This window comes from Entelurus aequoreus, linkage group LG14 (genome assembly GCF_033978785.1).
Source record: "Entelurus aequoreus isolate RoL-2023_Sb linkage group LG14, RoL_Eaeq_v1.1, whole genome shotgun sequence".
Classification (NCBI taxonomy): domain Eukaryota; kingdom Metazoa; phylum Chordata; class Actinopteri; order Syngnathiformes; family Syngnathidae; genus Entelurus; species Entelurus aequoreus.
This window is the reverse complement of record NC_084744.1, coordinates 37303950-37318611: the sequence shown is the minus strand read 5'-3', so window position 1 is coordinate 37318611 and position 14662 is coordinate 37303950. Positions and strand designations below refer to the sequence as shown.

General features: G+C 38.0%; 1 protein-coding gene across 2 annotated transcripts in view; it reads right to left on the bottom strand.

Annotated features, from left to right (window-relative positions):
* Nucleotides 1-14662, bottom strand: part of mgat4a (alpha-1,3-mannosyl-glycoprotein 4-beta-N-acetylglucosaminyltransferase A) — a 73785-nt gene that overhangs the window by 20900 nt on the left and 38223 nt on the right. For both annotated transcript variants that reach the window (XR_009828644.1, XM_062069787.1), the window contains exons 2-3: nucleotides 8893-9060; nucleotides 6472-6612 (exon numbers count right to left, since the gene is read on the bottom strand). Coding sequence is in view for 1 of the 2 variants with exons in the window: in XM_062069787.1 (XP_061925771.1) it covers nucleotides 6472-6612; nucleotides 8893-9060 (309 nt within the window). In the remaining variant the exon portion in view is untranslated. The remainder of the gene's footprint in view (nucleotides 1-6471; nucleotides 6613-8892; nucleotides 9061-14662) is intronic.

The window sequence follows — 14662 nt, the reverse complement described above, 5'->3', positions numbered from 1 at the left end:
ATCAACACACACAATCACTCAGCCCAAAAGACCGTTCACCTAACCCAAGGTTCATAAAGCTTATATATTTTAAAAAAGTTACGTACATACGCAAAAAAAAGCCAAAGCTGCATACTCACAGTAGCACGTCTGCGTCTTTGTCATCCAAATCAAAGTAATCCTGGTAAGAGTCTGTGTTGTCCCAGTTCTCTACAGGCGTCTGTGTATCCAAGTCAAATGTCCTCCTGGTTAGAGTCTCTGTTATCCGAGTTCTTCCATCTTGACTGCATCTTTCGGGAATGTAAACAAAGAAGCGCCGGCTGTGTACTGTTGTGGCTGACTACGTTCGAAAAATACGTCCATTTCGCACCGACAACTTTCTTCTTTGCTTGCTCAGCTTCCTTATTCATAATGCAATGAACATGATTGAAACAGATTCACGAACACAGATGTCCAGAATACTGTGGAATTATGAAATGAAAACAGAGCTTTTTCGTATCGGCTTCAATGTGGAAGGCATACCCGTGTTCGCCGGTCTACGTCACGCGCATACGTCATCCTCAGAGGCGTTTCGAACCGGAAGTTTAGCGGCAAATTTAAAATGTCACTTTATAAGTTAACCCGGCCGTATTGGCATGTGTTATAATGTTAAGATTTCATCATTGATATATAAACTATCAGACTGCGTGGTCGGTAGTAGTGGGTTTCAGTAGGCCTTTAATAAAGTGTAAAAAATAGCTCTAAGTGTGAAAATGTAAACAGAGAAACCTGTTTACAACGCAGGTTTACTGCCAGTAACACTTAATGTGGTCTGTTATTTCTTACTTAAGTATAGAAATGAATTTATGTTATGCAGTAATTATTAGGTGGCTTTTGGAGGCTTTATAGGCAAAATAGAGCAAATACTATTAGCTGCATTGTTAGCTGATTTTTGCTGGAGTTTATTTACAAGTTAGAATGCAAAAAAAAATTTAAGCGTGTTTTTTTCTAACATTAGGATTGTGAATGATAAACAAAATTCCAAAAAAGTGAAGTTTCCCTTTAAGAGCATCCTGCTCATTCGATAGATGCAAGTTGCTAATGCAGAATACATTTTAATTTTTACTCAATAAACACCGCTAAACTAAATCAGTTTCTATTCACTGCATAGCAACTCTGTGGTTCTCCTTTCCTTGCAGCCCAGTCAAATATCAAGCATCAATAATAGTTCATTTTCCCACTGAACCATGATGTCTATCAATGCCCAGCCTAATTGATAGAACGACCACATAGCATTATATTGTGTTGTATTCTACAGCTACAGTCATGCTCATTGTGATGAGGGCCCGTTACAGGGTAAAAAAACAAACTTGAGACACACACACACACACGGACAGACAGACAGACAGACCGGCAGACAGACCGGCAGACAGACCGGCAGACAGACAGTGGGCTCACGAAAAGGGGCCCTGCAATCTGTGCAGCGTGGAGAATCTGTCCTAGTTTCACTTGTGTTTCTCACACCGATCACCACGTTGTGTAGTGACGCCCACCAGCAGAAAGAAAAAGAAAAAAACTAGGTCGAAGATGAAAGGAGAGCGTGGGAGACAGGAAAAGAGACAGCGAGAGTGACAGAATGTGGGACAGTACTAGACAGAGTGAGTGATAATACAGTGTGAGCAAGGCTCAGACCCCGAACCTACTTAGAACCTGTTGCACCACCTAACATCCATCCTGCATCCTTTACTCATCATAATAATCGTTAGACACCTAATCAACTCATTAACGTTCTTTGCAATGATGTAACGGTGCACAAGGCTCTGTCCTAGCTGCTAAAGGCTGGTACACGCATTAAGATGTTCTAAATCTTAAGAGATTTTTCTTAGCCGTTACTGACCCCACACATAAAGACAAAAATCAGGCATTGAGCCGTTTTGATCTTTATGTGTGTGATGGCTACAATAATATCAACACAGCACAGCACAGCACACACAAAGATTCTATCCCACCACAGAGCCAGAATCTAGACCTCCAAGCCCAAAATCCAACATAAACAAACGTGACCTAAAGGATCTAAATATAATTATCAATACCAAGGTGGGTACTGGTATCGGACTGATAGCGAGGTAGGATCAATAATTTTGTTGTTGTTTCTCTTTTATTTGTCCAGAAAATTACTAAATTTTCCTCAAGGAGGTTATACAAATGCAGAGTCTCTTCTAGGATGTATACCAAGTACATGTATTTTTTTAGTACCAGTTCCTAGTTGGGTCAGTCCAGGAGGACCATTAAGATTCTGGACAAATGATACGGCTATCGGTATTTCTTTTCATCCAGCTGACCGTCGTAATTATGACTATTAATTCACTTCAGGTGCCGTTCCTATGCATAAAAAAAGACAGTAGTAGGTAGGATCTGATAATCAGCTTGGAACAATTACAAAAAATGAAGCAACGCCACAAAAAAGTTTGTAGCACAAAAATATTTCCTCCTCAAAAGTCCCTCAAAGTAACACACTAATTCTTATCAGTGTCAGTTTGAAATGAATATGCTTTCCTCACGAACCCTGCTACCGCGTTTTATTAACCATCCAATAGCGATCCAGTAATCCACAGGCCAATATATATCCAGTCAAAAAAAAAAAAAAAAAAATAGTAATATAATATTCCATAAAGATGCTTTGAAGCAAGATATCATCCGCTGACAGGTTTCGAGTTGCTGTGTGATGTCACTCCATCGCGTTGTTTGTTTGGCATCAAAACACACCTTGCTTAAATGCATTGTATTGATTTATATAATATATTTGATATGATATATTACGTAAAAGGTCTGTGCTATGCACATGAATGCCATACATAAATATTATTTCTAGCTGAGTGTAATTAAAATGAATAGAAACACAGTGAAGGGTCTGTGTGGTCTTTGCAAATAATGACATAACTGCATTGCACCTTGCACAGCAAACATAGCTGACTTGTTTAAGACTTAAAAAGCAGGTGTTGATGAAAGAACTCCCTGCTGTGAGATGTTACATGTTACATGTTGGTGGTGTACAACCTCTAGTGCTAATAAAATGGTAAATAAAAAAATTAATTTTTTCACGTCTTTATTTACACCAATTACAAATACCACTGATAAGAGTACAAATGAATACCGGTATCAATAAGGAATATCGATATTGGTATCAATAAAATCCTAACAATATACATCCCTAGTCTCTTCTAGTCTGTCGGTGCAAATAGCGGGTTTTTTTCACGAATATCTGCATGTCATGTTAGTTATTTTAGTGGTTCTATTTACATTTTAAAATTAAAATGTTTGTTATATTAATACTTTTTCGTTATTTTGCAACAGTGACTTTTTTTCTCTAACAACTGTGTATAGTATAAATGAAAACAGATAATATATTTACCATTACATTGTTTTAAATTGTTATATTTAGTTAGAAAAATATTTGTAATTGCAAAACATTTTTTTCCCTGTGTGCTCATGATCATAATCAACTAACCAGAGGCAAATTCACAAAATTATTCAATGATCAAAGTAAAAAAGTGTCGGTATTGATATCAGTTTTGGCGATACTAGCCCTGGATTTACTTAGTATTTGATAGATACCACAATGCAGTATCACCCACTGCCAGTGATCTAACAAAATCGAAAAAGAAACCAACCTGTAAAAAACAGATAACATCCAATAACAGTAATAATACAAGAGGACATAGGAGAGGAAGGAATGATGGTGATCTTGGATTTTTGAAAGAAAAATCCCAAACTAAAAAAAAGACATGGAGACAGCGTGAACACGGACTTTACAATATATAAGCAAGCTACAGTGTACATGTGAGTGCATTGAGCACGATGTTGTTGTTTAGCTTCCTGATTGGCTACTTTCTGTGCCACGTCACAATTCACAGAGTAATGACACGTGAGGCATTGGCGTTCCCCATAGACATGAAGGGTTTCGGTCGTACGTTTAATATTTACGATTTTCGGCCCTGACCCGTTTTGGAGCCAATTATCGAAAACAATTCACTCTTAACATACCAGACCACAAGACAATCTTTAAAGACAATCTTGTAAGACATATGATGATAGGGCGTTTCTTGACCCTGCTTAAGACAGTAATAATAAAATATTTGCAGTCTTTAAAGGGGCACTATATGCAAAAACCAACCTTTCTTAACTATTGGTACCTATTATGTATTTGGGATCTGAATAGGTCCCAAAAATGTAAAATCAAACTGTGGCGATATTTATAAAACAATCTTGCTTACCTTCATACTTGCGGTAAATAAGCCGTTTGGAATTTTCCCCATTAGTTACGTATTTGCCATTGGTGATGTCAGCAGATTATCCATATATGGTAGAACATTACCCAAAGTGCTATCCGCAAGTCAGCCATTGTAGTCAGTGATGTAGTTAATAGGTTCCTTTTTTTCCCTATCCTCTTGTTGTGGGGCAGACTGGCTCGTACATGCGCATGCTGTTGCCATTTCAAATATAAAATATAGTTCGAATTTATATCTGTCAGTAGACCCCATATGGAAGTGCTAAAAATTACAACATTGATGATGGGGAGAAGATGTTGAAGTGGAGACACGTAAATAAGACCGCCCACAAAAAAAGCGCATCCTAAAGAGTCGGTCAAAAAAGCAGCTTGAGAGCAGTCTGTAAAATAGAATCGATGCAAAATCTTGACCAAAGAACTACCATGACATGTTATGTACACCACAAGGAAGTGTTTTACATGTAGAACAAAAATAAGCATCACAAGCAGTAATATTCCTATGGCATAATAATTCACCTCAAAACAAATTTTGTGTTTAAGTTTTTCTACTGTAACGTAACTTATTTTTACACTAAGTAAAATGTCACTTAACTTTGCCTGTACAGCTGTGTTTCTTAGTCCAAGTTAGATCACTGTTTATTCTGTTATGTTGGCTTTCAGCATAGATATACTTTACTGTACATAACAGTGCTGTACATAACAGGCTTTGTGCAAATGTATCTTTCGACATGTGCAAACATTCCCTTATCAGGTGCACATTTACAGTAAATGGACACGCAATTCTCCTTTTACACAAACACTGTTAACTATCCCTTCACCACAATGGATGCCAGTGCTGATTTGCCTTGCATAATATTTATTCTAAAAAGGGTGTTTCTCAAAACGGATGTAATTGGGGGAAGGGGCACCGTTAATTGGAACTTCTTAAACATTTAGCTAAATGAACGGCTCTCTAATAATCTACAATTATCTCTGCAAAGACATATAACATACCAGTGTGCCCCTCCCAAAAGGGCCCTCAAGGGTGAGGCAATCAGGTCAGATTATAATCATGTATTTAATGTACGTACTGTATATTCAAAGGCATGCACTGTTTTCCAGTGCAAAGTCCAGTCAATTATACGTCAATAGTAAAACCAGAGAGCATGAGCTTGTATGAGTGAATATGAGTTTCTTCAAGAATTAGCAAGTAGGCTAATTATGTAATTTTAGCGCATTGGCAGCGCCATAGTTTAAAAATTCCATTAAAAAATTTTAATAGATGAAAGGGATGAAATTGCCTGCATTAAGTAGAACACATAATGTGGGAGGATACTCTATGTCAGAGAAACCAAAAGCAGAGTTGGCTGCATTAGTAAGATAGAAAGTAAGATTCATAGCTTTTATGGTGAACAGAAACTGTACATTGACTATTTTAAATGCAAACACTTCTCAGAGAGAAGCTGTGAGGCTAAATCCAAAAGATATTTACAGGGACAATCTGCAAACGTCTATAGCAGTGTTTTTCAACCACTGTGCCGCGGCACACTAGTGTGCCATGAGATATTTTCTGTTGTGATGTGGGAAATTATGCAATTTCACCCAATTGGTTTAAAAAATATTTGCTTGCAAACCAATAATTATAATCCGCAAATAATCTGCTGTTGTTGAGTGTCTTTGCTGTCTAGATATCGGCAGAGTAACCATGTAATACCCTTCCATATCAGTAGGTGCTAGCAGTTAGCTAATTGCTTTGGAGGCCGATTTTGAGACAAGACAATTAGTGATGCATGGAGGGTTATGGTTATGGTTTAAATTCATATCGAACAATTGCGTTGGGTACTTGATGAGAACGACTTTATGTTGTTAATATGGTCAGATGGTCCGCCCTGAGATCGGTAGGTTGTGAGTTCAAGCCCCGGCCGAGTCATACCAAATACTATAAAAATAAGACCCGTTACCTCCCTGCTTGGAACTCAGCATCAAGGGTTGGAATTGGGGGTTAAATCACCAAAAATTTTTGCCGGGCGCGGCCACCGCTGCTGCCCACTGCTCCCCTCACCTCCCAGGGGGTGATCAAGGGTGATGAGTCAAATGCAGAGAATAATTTCGCCACACCTCGTGTGTGTGTGACAATCATTGGTACTTTAACTTTATGAAGTTGAAGTACCAAAGATTGTCACACACACTGACTCGCGACTGCTTTGTGCAGCGTAAAAACAGCGCGGTCATAGGTTGTGTCTCACCTCCGGTGCGTCCGAGGCCGACTTCAACGGCGGGGTGCAGGCTGCCCTCATTGTTGAGCAGGTGAGGCAGGTGGTGGTAGATGTTTGGCACTTGGAGAGGTTTTCTACTTGCCAGCTCCTTCAAGAGTCTCTGTGTCTCATCTAAACAGATAAGAAATAAAAGTAAATTTAATTACATTTTCACATAGTATAGCAACAATGCTATGACCAATAAATGTAATTTTCTTATCGGGCTGCTATATACTAGGAAAAGGCTTAACAATTGATGAAGTGATGGTCAATTGTGGGAATTGATTGTTGGTAAGTTGTAGAAGTGGGAATCTTTGGGCACCTCACAATTCGATTACGATTCAGCTACGATTAGATGAAAAATAGATTATTGATGCATCTTTAATTTATGTATATTCATGTAGTTTTACATTTCTTACCGTTTTACTAAATAAGCGTTCATCACTTGCAACTTAAAAAACCCCCCAATTATTTTGGAATAAGAAACAGTTAAATTAATTCTCGCATTTACCCAATTTAATGAAAATGTGTGCTAAACTGGACCATCCTATCACAAAAGAGCTGGTCGGATCTCTCGATGAGGTGGCTTCACTGCAGTCAGCCAAATCTTGGAACTGTCTGCCTTACTATATTTCCAATAAATATAGATTATCGATTATTGACATTTACTAATCGATTCTATAATCGTCCATGTCCGAATTGCGATGCATCTTAAAATCGATTATTTATTTAAGTTGTCTCTCAAATCAATTTAAACATAATGAGGTGCACTTCTTGGATGCAACCAGCAGAGGCGCTTTTAATTTAGTTTCAATTAGTTTCCGATCATAAGAGCTACATTACGTCAGCTATGCATTTATTTTTCCAACGCAAACAATTGTATTGTTAAAACAATGGGAAACATGATTGAGCTCAAAATAAATAATACTCTCTCTTAACTATTTCCTTTTATCTAAAATGGTCAGAAAGAATCTTTTAAATATTTTTTAATAACGCAAATGTATTCAACTATTGTATACAGTATTGAATAAAAATTAATACAAGATCTTAATGAAATATTCTGTAACATAAACGCTAGGTGCACGCACTTACGCACCCACGCACACACACAGTGAAAGAAAATGCTGCATTAAAGCTTGGCCCAATCGTTTACTAAACTAAAAATCTAAGACATTATATCTGATTTAAATCAATGTAAAAAAAACACCTATTTTTGACGAACAAGATATATATCTTTTTTTTCATACGTTACAACAATTTAATTATCTTAATACGTACACTTACCAATAGGTAAGAAAAGATGGGTTTGCATAATAGGTCAGCTTTAAAGCAATTTAGACATAATAGGGTGCACTTCTTGGATGCAACCAGCGGAGGCGCTATTAATTGAGTTTGCAATCATAAGAAGAGCAACATGACCTCAGCTATGCATCTTTTTTTTAATGCAAACATTGTTTTGTTAAAACAATGGGAAACAAGACTGGACTCAAAATAATTAACACTCTCTCTTAACCATTTCCTCTATATAAAATGGTCTCAATAAAATAAAAAAGGAGAGATCTTAATGAGAGATTCTGCAATACAACACAACAAATAATATATAGATATGTTTATATATTAGTTATACTTATATATTATTTATATAAGTAAAATAAAATGCTGCATTAAAACCTCGCCCAAGCGTGCACTAAATGATGGTAAACTAAAACCTGAACAGGACAGAATATCCAAAAGCAATATAAAAACATACTTATTTTTGGTGAACAAGATATATATATATTTTTTTACACTAAGTTACACCAATTTGCTTATCTTAAGTAATATGTAGGCATACTGCCAAAACTGCACAAAAAAAGTAAAAAGCAGTTATCTTAATTTGTTGTAAGATTATTTACTTAACTAATTAAAATAAGAACATTGGTCAAACATTGAAAGTGTATGGTAAAAGAAAATAGTGAAAAATAAGTATTGTCAGATAGTTAACCATGCTAATATTTTAGTGTTTGCAGTGAAAAGATCTGTACTAAAATATATCACCAATATTATGTCGCAGTCATGTAGAAATGCACTCCATCATACTGAGAGCTGGGGAAAATATTAGGAACATTTCTCAGTATATGTTTCTCAGTATAAGAGTGCGGGTACTAGACTGGCCTGCCTGTAGTCCAGCAAACAATAACCAAAAAAATAAACATACAGTTTAAGGTTCAAGATTACTTCATTTGTACCTGTAGGTAGGTTTGGTATATTAGTTGTCAGTTACTTTAAGGATCTGGTGCCCTCTTTTTTTTCCCCAGACACTTTTTTGTTTACGCAGCAATAAAATAAAACAAAAAAAGGGAAGTGACTTTCGAGAAAAGCAAACATACTGGTGGTGGTTTTTTTTTAGTTTTGTTCAGATGAATGAGTCACCTGAGAAGGATGTGATGGCATCTTTGCTGCTGTTGGTTTCGGCGATTGCCCGCTTGAACTGCTCGAGAATGCTGTTGAGCTCCGACGAGCGCTGCAGCGTCCTGTGCTCGGCCACACGAAGGCGCTCTTTCAAGGCATGAAACTCCCGCTGGTATGCTGTTAGTTTCTCTGCAAGGAGGAAGTACAAGAAGATAGATTGTGAATTGAAGATGGCAAGCATGAGCTATTTTATCAACATAAGTCACCGGAATTTGAAACCCGTTTCAGCAACAGGCAAGTAAATGTCAATGGAGTGACAAGTTAAATAAGACAAACAGGTTTAACTGCCCCTCTAACAACGTAAGTGCATCCTGCTTACTTTACAAAAACTCTCCAACAATATTTAGGCAAACATGCATTACTGGTTAATGACAAGGATTGACATTGATCTTACAGAGCTGAGCCTTGGTTGATGCATGAAGGTCAATATCAAGTAGCTAAATTACTCATTTAACTCCAGTCTGTATGTACAAACCCCGTTTCCATAGGAGTTGGGAAATTGTGTTAGATGTAAATATAGGTGGCATCCTATGACAGTTCCACGCTGGAAATCACTGAGCTCCTGATAGCGGCCCATTCTTTCACAAATGTTTGTAGAAACAGTCTCCATGCCTAAGTGCTTGATTTTATACACCTGATTCTGATCATTTGGTTAGGTGGCCAAATACATTTGGCAATATAGAGTATGTCTTTTAATAGCCATCAACTGGAAGATGCACTTTTTAATCAAGATACAATTAAGAAATTAATTAAAAGATTTTATGGAATAATAAATGAACATCATACTAGAAATGCAAATGGATGATCGACTTAAACATTTTAGATGAAAGAGACATATCATGGAATTATATTTGGAAAAATGCCAATAAGCCCATTGGAAGCATTAAAAATAAGATGAGTGAATTTAAGATCTTGAATAGATTGTATTTTGCATCTTCTCAGCTGTTTAAAATTGGTGCAGTAGATAGCAAGTTACGTATGAAGTGTCGGGCAGCTGAGGGAACTCTTGTTCATTTATTGTGGGAATGTCAGAGAATAAAAGAGTTATGGTTGAAAACAACAAAAGAAGCAATCACATTCCTAAATATAAACATCCCAATGACACTGCAAACTTGTATTCTTGCTGATCTGCATCAATTTAGTAACGTGTCATCAAAGAGTAAAAATTTCTTTCTTTCAATATGCATAACAGAAAACAAAACAAAAAAAATTGATAGATGTTGATAGTACAACTCATACTGACTGGTATACATAAGCTATGGAGATGATATCAGTAGAAAAAACTAAGTGTTAATTCTGTAGGAATTCTACTTATTACAAACCAGTTGTAACAGGCATCTTAGCTGTAGTTTTTTTTTACCAAACTTGGAGGTGCCAAAATCGACATAAAAATCGCTAATGCTAATCAGTAGCATGTATATGGCAAAACCTTCAACTCCTTCAACATCTGTAAAAAACTCTTGTGGATGTACTACCAGTCTGTGGTTGCCAGTGTTCTGTACTACATCGTAGTGTGCTGGGGGGGCAGCATATCTAAGATGGACAGCTCCAGACTGGAGAAACTGATCAGGCGGGCCGGTTCTACGATCGGAATAAAACTGGACTCACTGGTGACGGTGGCAGAGAAGAGGACTGTGGAAAAACTAGTGAGCATCCTGGATGATGCCAGTCACCCTCTGCATACCGTTGTCAGTAGCCAGAGGAGCCTGTTTAGTGCTAGACTGCTTCATCCCAAGTGCAGGACTAATAGACTCAAAAACTCCTTTGTCCCACACGCCATTAGACTGTACAACTCCTCTCTGGGGGGGAGGTGGGGTACTAGGATGACAGGGGATGCAAAACAATAACAGTGAAATACTTTTTCATAACATGGTCACTACTGCCTAGTTTCTCTTGTTATATTTTTATTCTCATCGTTGCTTTTTATTTTTATTCTATTGTAATATTTTTCTATTTTGTCTCCATTTATACCCCCATTATTTACTTTTTACAATTTTGTACACTGCTGCTGGAATTTCAATTTTCCTGAGGGAACTCTCCTGAAGGAATCAATAAAGTACTATCTATCTATCTATCTATCTATCTATCTATCTATCTATCTATCTATCTAAACCAGGGGTGGGCAATTAATTTTTACCGGGGGCCGCATGAGCAACCCGAGCACTGCTGGAGGGCCACACTGACAATATTTCAATTACATTTTGCTCAAATTATTTTTGATATACCGTAAGATAGATAATAATAATAATAATATTTTCATTTAACCTAACTTATCTTTATACAAAAGCAGATGGCTTTTGATGGTTTTATTTTTAACACTTTCTTACACAACACTTCCTGATGTATATTACAATACAAAAATTTCAATTTCTATCACTTTATCCTGCATCCTCTTTGTTGTAAAACCTTTATTTAACCAGATAAGAAAACATTGTGAACGTAGCACGCCTGTAAGGTGATTGGCGAAGAAGGAGGAAGCGTTGCTGTTGCGGAAATGAGGAGTGAGGATTGGTTTTCCTTTTGGAAAGAACGAGATAAGTTGAGCTGTGTTAGTATAGCATGCTCAATAAAAGTTTAAAAAGTGCATCAGACTTGGTGTGCACTTCTTCTGGACGCTACAATTGATGTCAGAAGTGGGATGAAATGCCTCCCAGTTCGCCTTGCCATCAAACCTGGGAGTCTTCATTGAGGGCGGAATTCCCCCCGTGGCAAGCAGCGTGGCTGCACCTGTAAACGCTCTCTCTCTCTCTCTCTTTGCGGCGAGCTCCTCACGTGGCACGTACCTCCCGATGACGTAGCACACAAACAGTGCAGTATGCGCAAAGTTTTACTTCTGCCACCAATTGTAGTGTCCAGAAGAAGTGCACATCAAGTCTGACGCTCTTTTTAAACTTTTATTGAGCAAGCTATACTAACACAGCTCAACATATCTCGTTCCTTCCACACGCACGTCTCCTCACTCCTCATTTACGCAACTCAAGAAGACAACATCTACTTCAGCAGGTCGTTACACTATATTCTTTAAACACAGCAACGTGTGTACCACAAATAAGCACACAGCTTTACCTTTACTTGTCTTGTTGAAAACACGCCATTCGTCATCAACTTTTCTCTTTTTAGTCGCTGTGCGCCTTCCCTCACAGGACATACGCACAATAACACTTTTCAAAATAAAAGCAGCACAGTTGTATTGCACGCACGACAAAGATGTTTTTTTAAATTTATTTTGTAATTTGAGATTGCCGCTGCGCGCACGAGCATACGTCCACACGGAAGTAATACAAATAACGCTTTTCAAAACAAAAGCAGCACCGTTGTATTGCACACTCGAAATAGATGCTTTTAAAAATTTATTTTGTAATTTATAATTGGCCTCACGCGGGCCGGACAGGGACGTACAAAGGGCCGGATGCGGCCCGCGGGCCGCACAATGCCCAGGTCTGATCTAAACCAATGTAAATTAAAATCAAGCTAACGCATTTTGGAAAAGTGGTGGAGCCTAACTTTACATTTGAGCGTTTTCTACCAAGCATACTTGCTTTGTTGGTGTTGAAAGTTGCAACATTACTAAGAGGCAGTTTGGCTGAATTGGCTCTGAATGCTGCTTGAGTGATTGTTTCCTCGTCAAGTGTTTGAGCCTGTGTTTAGTCTGTGACTGGACGTGTTGTCACGACCAACAGAGGTATCGAAATTGTTTGATTTTGACTTGATACATAGCACTGATGGATTTTGGTCAGTGCCTATAAATTCTGTATCAATCTCTGAAAACACCCACTGTAACTTTTGGCTGTTTGAACAAATCAGACACACCTTCAAAGGTCTGTACAAGCACATGTCTGTATGAATTTGACAAAGACTGCTTAAAAAACAAGGCCGCTATCTAGCAAAATGTCTTGCATGCAACCATTAACCACAGTACACATACGTCATTCAACATTTTTCTTTGAGGATATCTGTATTACTTGCATGCTAGCATGTCTTCCAAAGTATTTTGAGTATAAGTTGGACAAACAAATATCATTTACACTAAAAAAACTGGCAATTAATTATGCAAATTTCAAAGTAAAATGTACTTTCTTAGCTTTAAGGAAACACGTTGTTTTACCTCATTTCCTATCCCTACAAGGATGATAGGCCACATTTATACATCGGAAAAATGAATGTAACGATAAAGGGTATTAATTATAACAGCGGTAAACCTTCAGACGGTTAGTATTACTGCTTCAATTAAAATGATCATAAAAATGTGATTGATCACTGCACTTTGATAAACTCATGGACCGATGAGCGCTCGGTCGCTAGCTAGCTTAAATGCTAACATGAATACAAGACACATTAACATATTTCCACATTAAGAAACAACATACCACAAGTTAACTTGTACAAACACATTGTTGTCTAAGCAACTAAAATATTCAAATGTGCACATTGCACATACAGGCTTTGCTCTCTTAGCACAGATAGCGCAGGGTGATCTGTACTTAGAGGACTATAACACAGTCAGAGGTGTTTTGTTTTTTTCTTTAACAACTTCATTAACAAATTGTACTTTGTACTTTTCTACCGCAAAGGTACTCAAAGCGCTTTGACACTACGACCACAACAATATGGCTCTTAAGAATCCAGAACAATATTTAATGTTTCTTCTGCCAAGGAAGTATATTGTGTGTCAATTTATTATAGATTTTTTGTTTGCTTTTAAAATAAAATTTGGTTAAAAGATTTCAGTGTGTGTATAATAAGCACATTCAACAATATGAATGATACCGCTGACAAGTTTGGGAACAAAGATATATTAATAATGTTACATTCCTAATCGGACATCCATCCATCCATCCATTTTTTTTCGGGGGACAAGCTGCACTCGGGGCAGCACGGTGGCAGAGGGGTTAGTGCGTCTGCCTCACAATACGAAGGTCCTGAGTAGTCGTGAGTTCAATCCCGGCCTCGGGATCTTTCTGTGTGGAGTTTGCATGTTCTCCCCGTGACTGCGTGGGTTCCCTCCGGGTACTCCGGCTTCCTCCCACCTCCAAAGACATGCACCTGGGGATAGGTTGATTGGCAACACTAAATTGGCCCTAGTGTGTGAATGTGAATGTTGTCTGTCTGTCTGTGTTGGCCCTGCGATGAGGTGGCGACTTGTCCAGGGTGTACCCCGCCTTCCGCCCGATTGTAGCTGAGATAGGCTCCAGCGCCCCCCGCGACCCCGAAGGGAATAAGCGGTAGAAAATGGATGGATGGATGGAAGCTGCACTCGGGCGGAAGGCAGAGTAAGTCGCCATCTCATCACAGGGCCAACATAGATAGACAGACAACATTCACACTCACATTGACACACTGGAGCCAATTTAGTGTTGCCAATCAACCTATCCTCAGGTGCATGTCTTTTATACTCCTGAAATAATAATGGCAATGTATTCAAGCAACAAAATGTATTTCGATCCAACAAGTCACACAGAAGGATGATAGTTGATTTTTTTTGGCGCTTTATAAGCAGAAACAAAAAAGGACAATCTGTTTTTAGTGGTTAGTTTGCTCGAGGTGTTGTAGTCACAATGTTGACTCCTACGACTTGCACTCTTATGACTCCAGGCTTTGACAAACCTTTCCGCAAGTCGAAATGCTGCATTTAAAAAAAAATTTTTTTAATGCCAAACGTCTTAAAGGCTGCAAGATAAAGTCAAAATCTGTGTGAATCGCAGATGGAGGTTCTGGGTTAGTCTCTGATCTA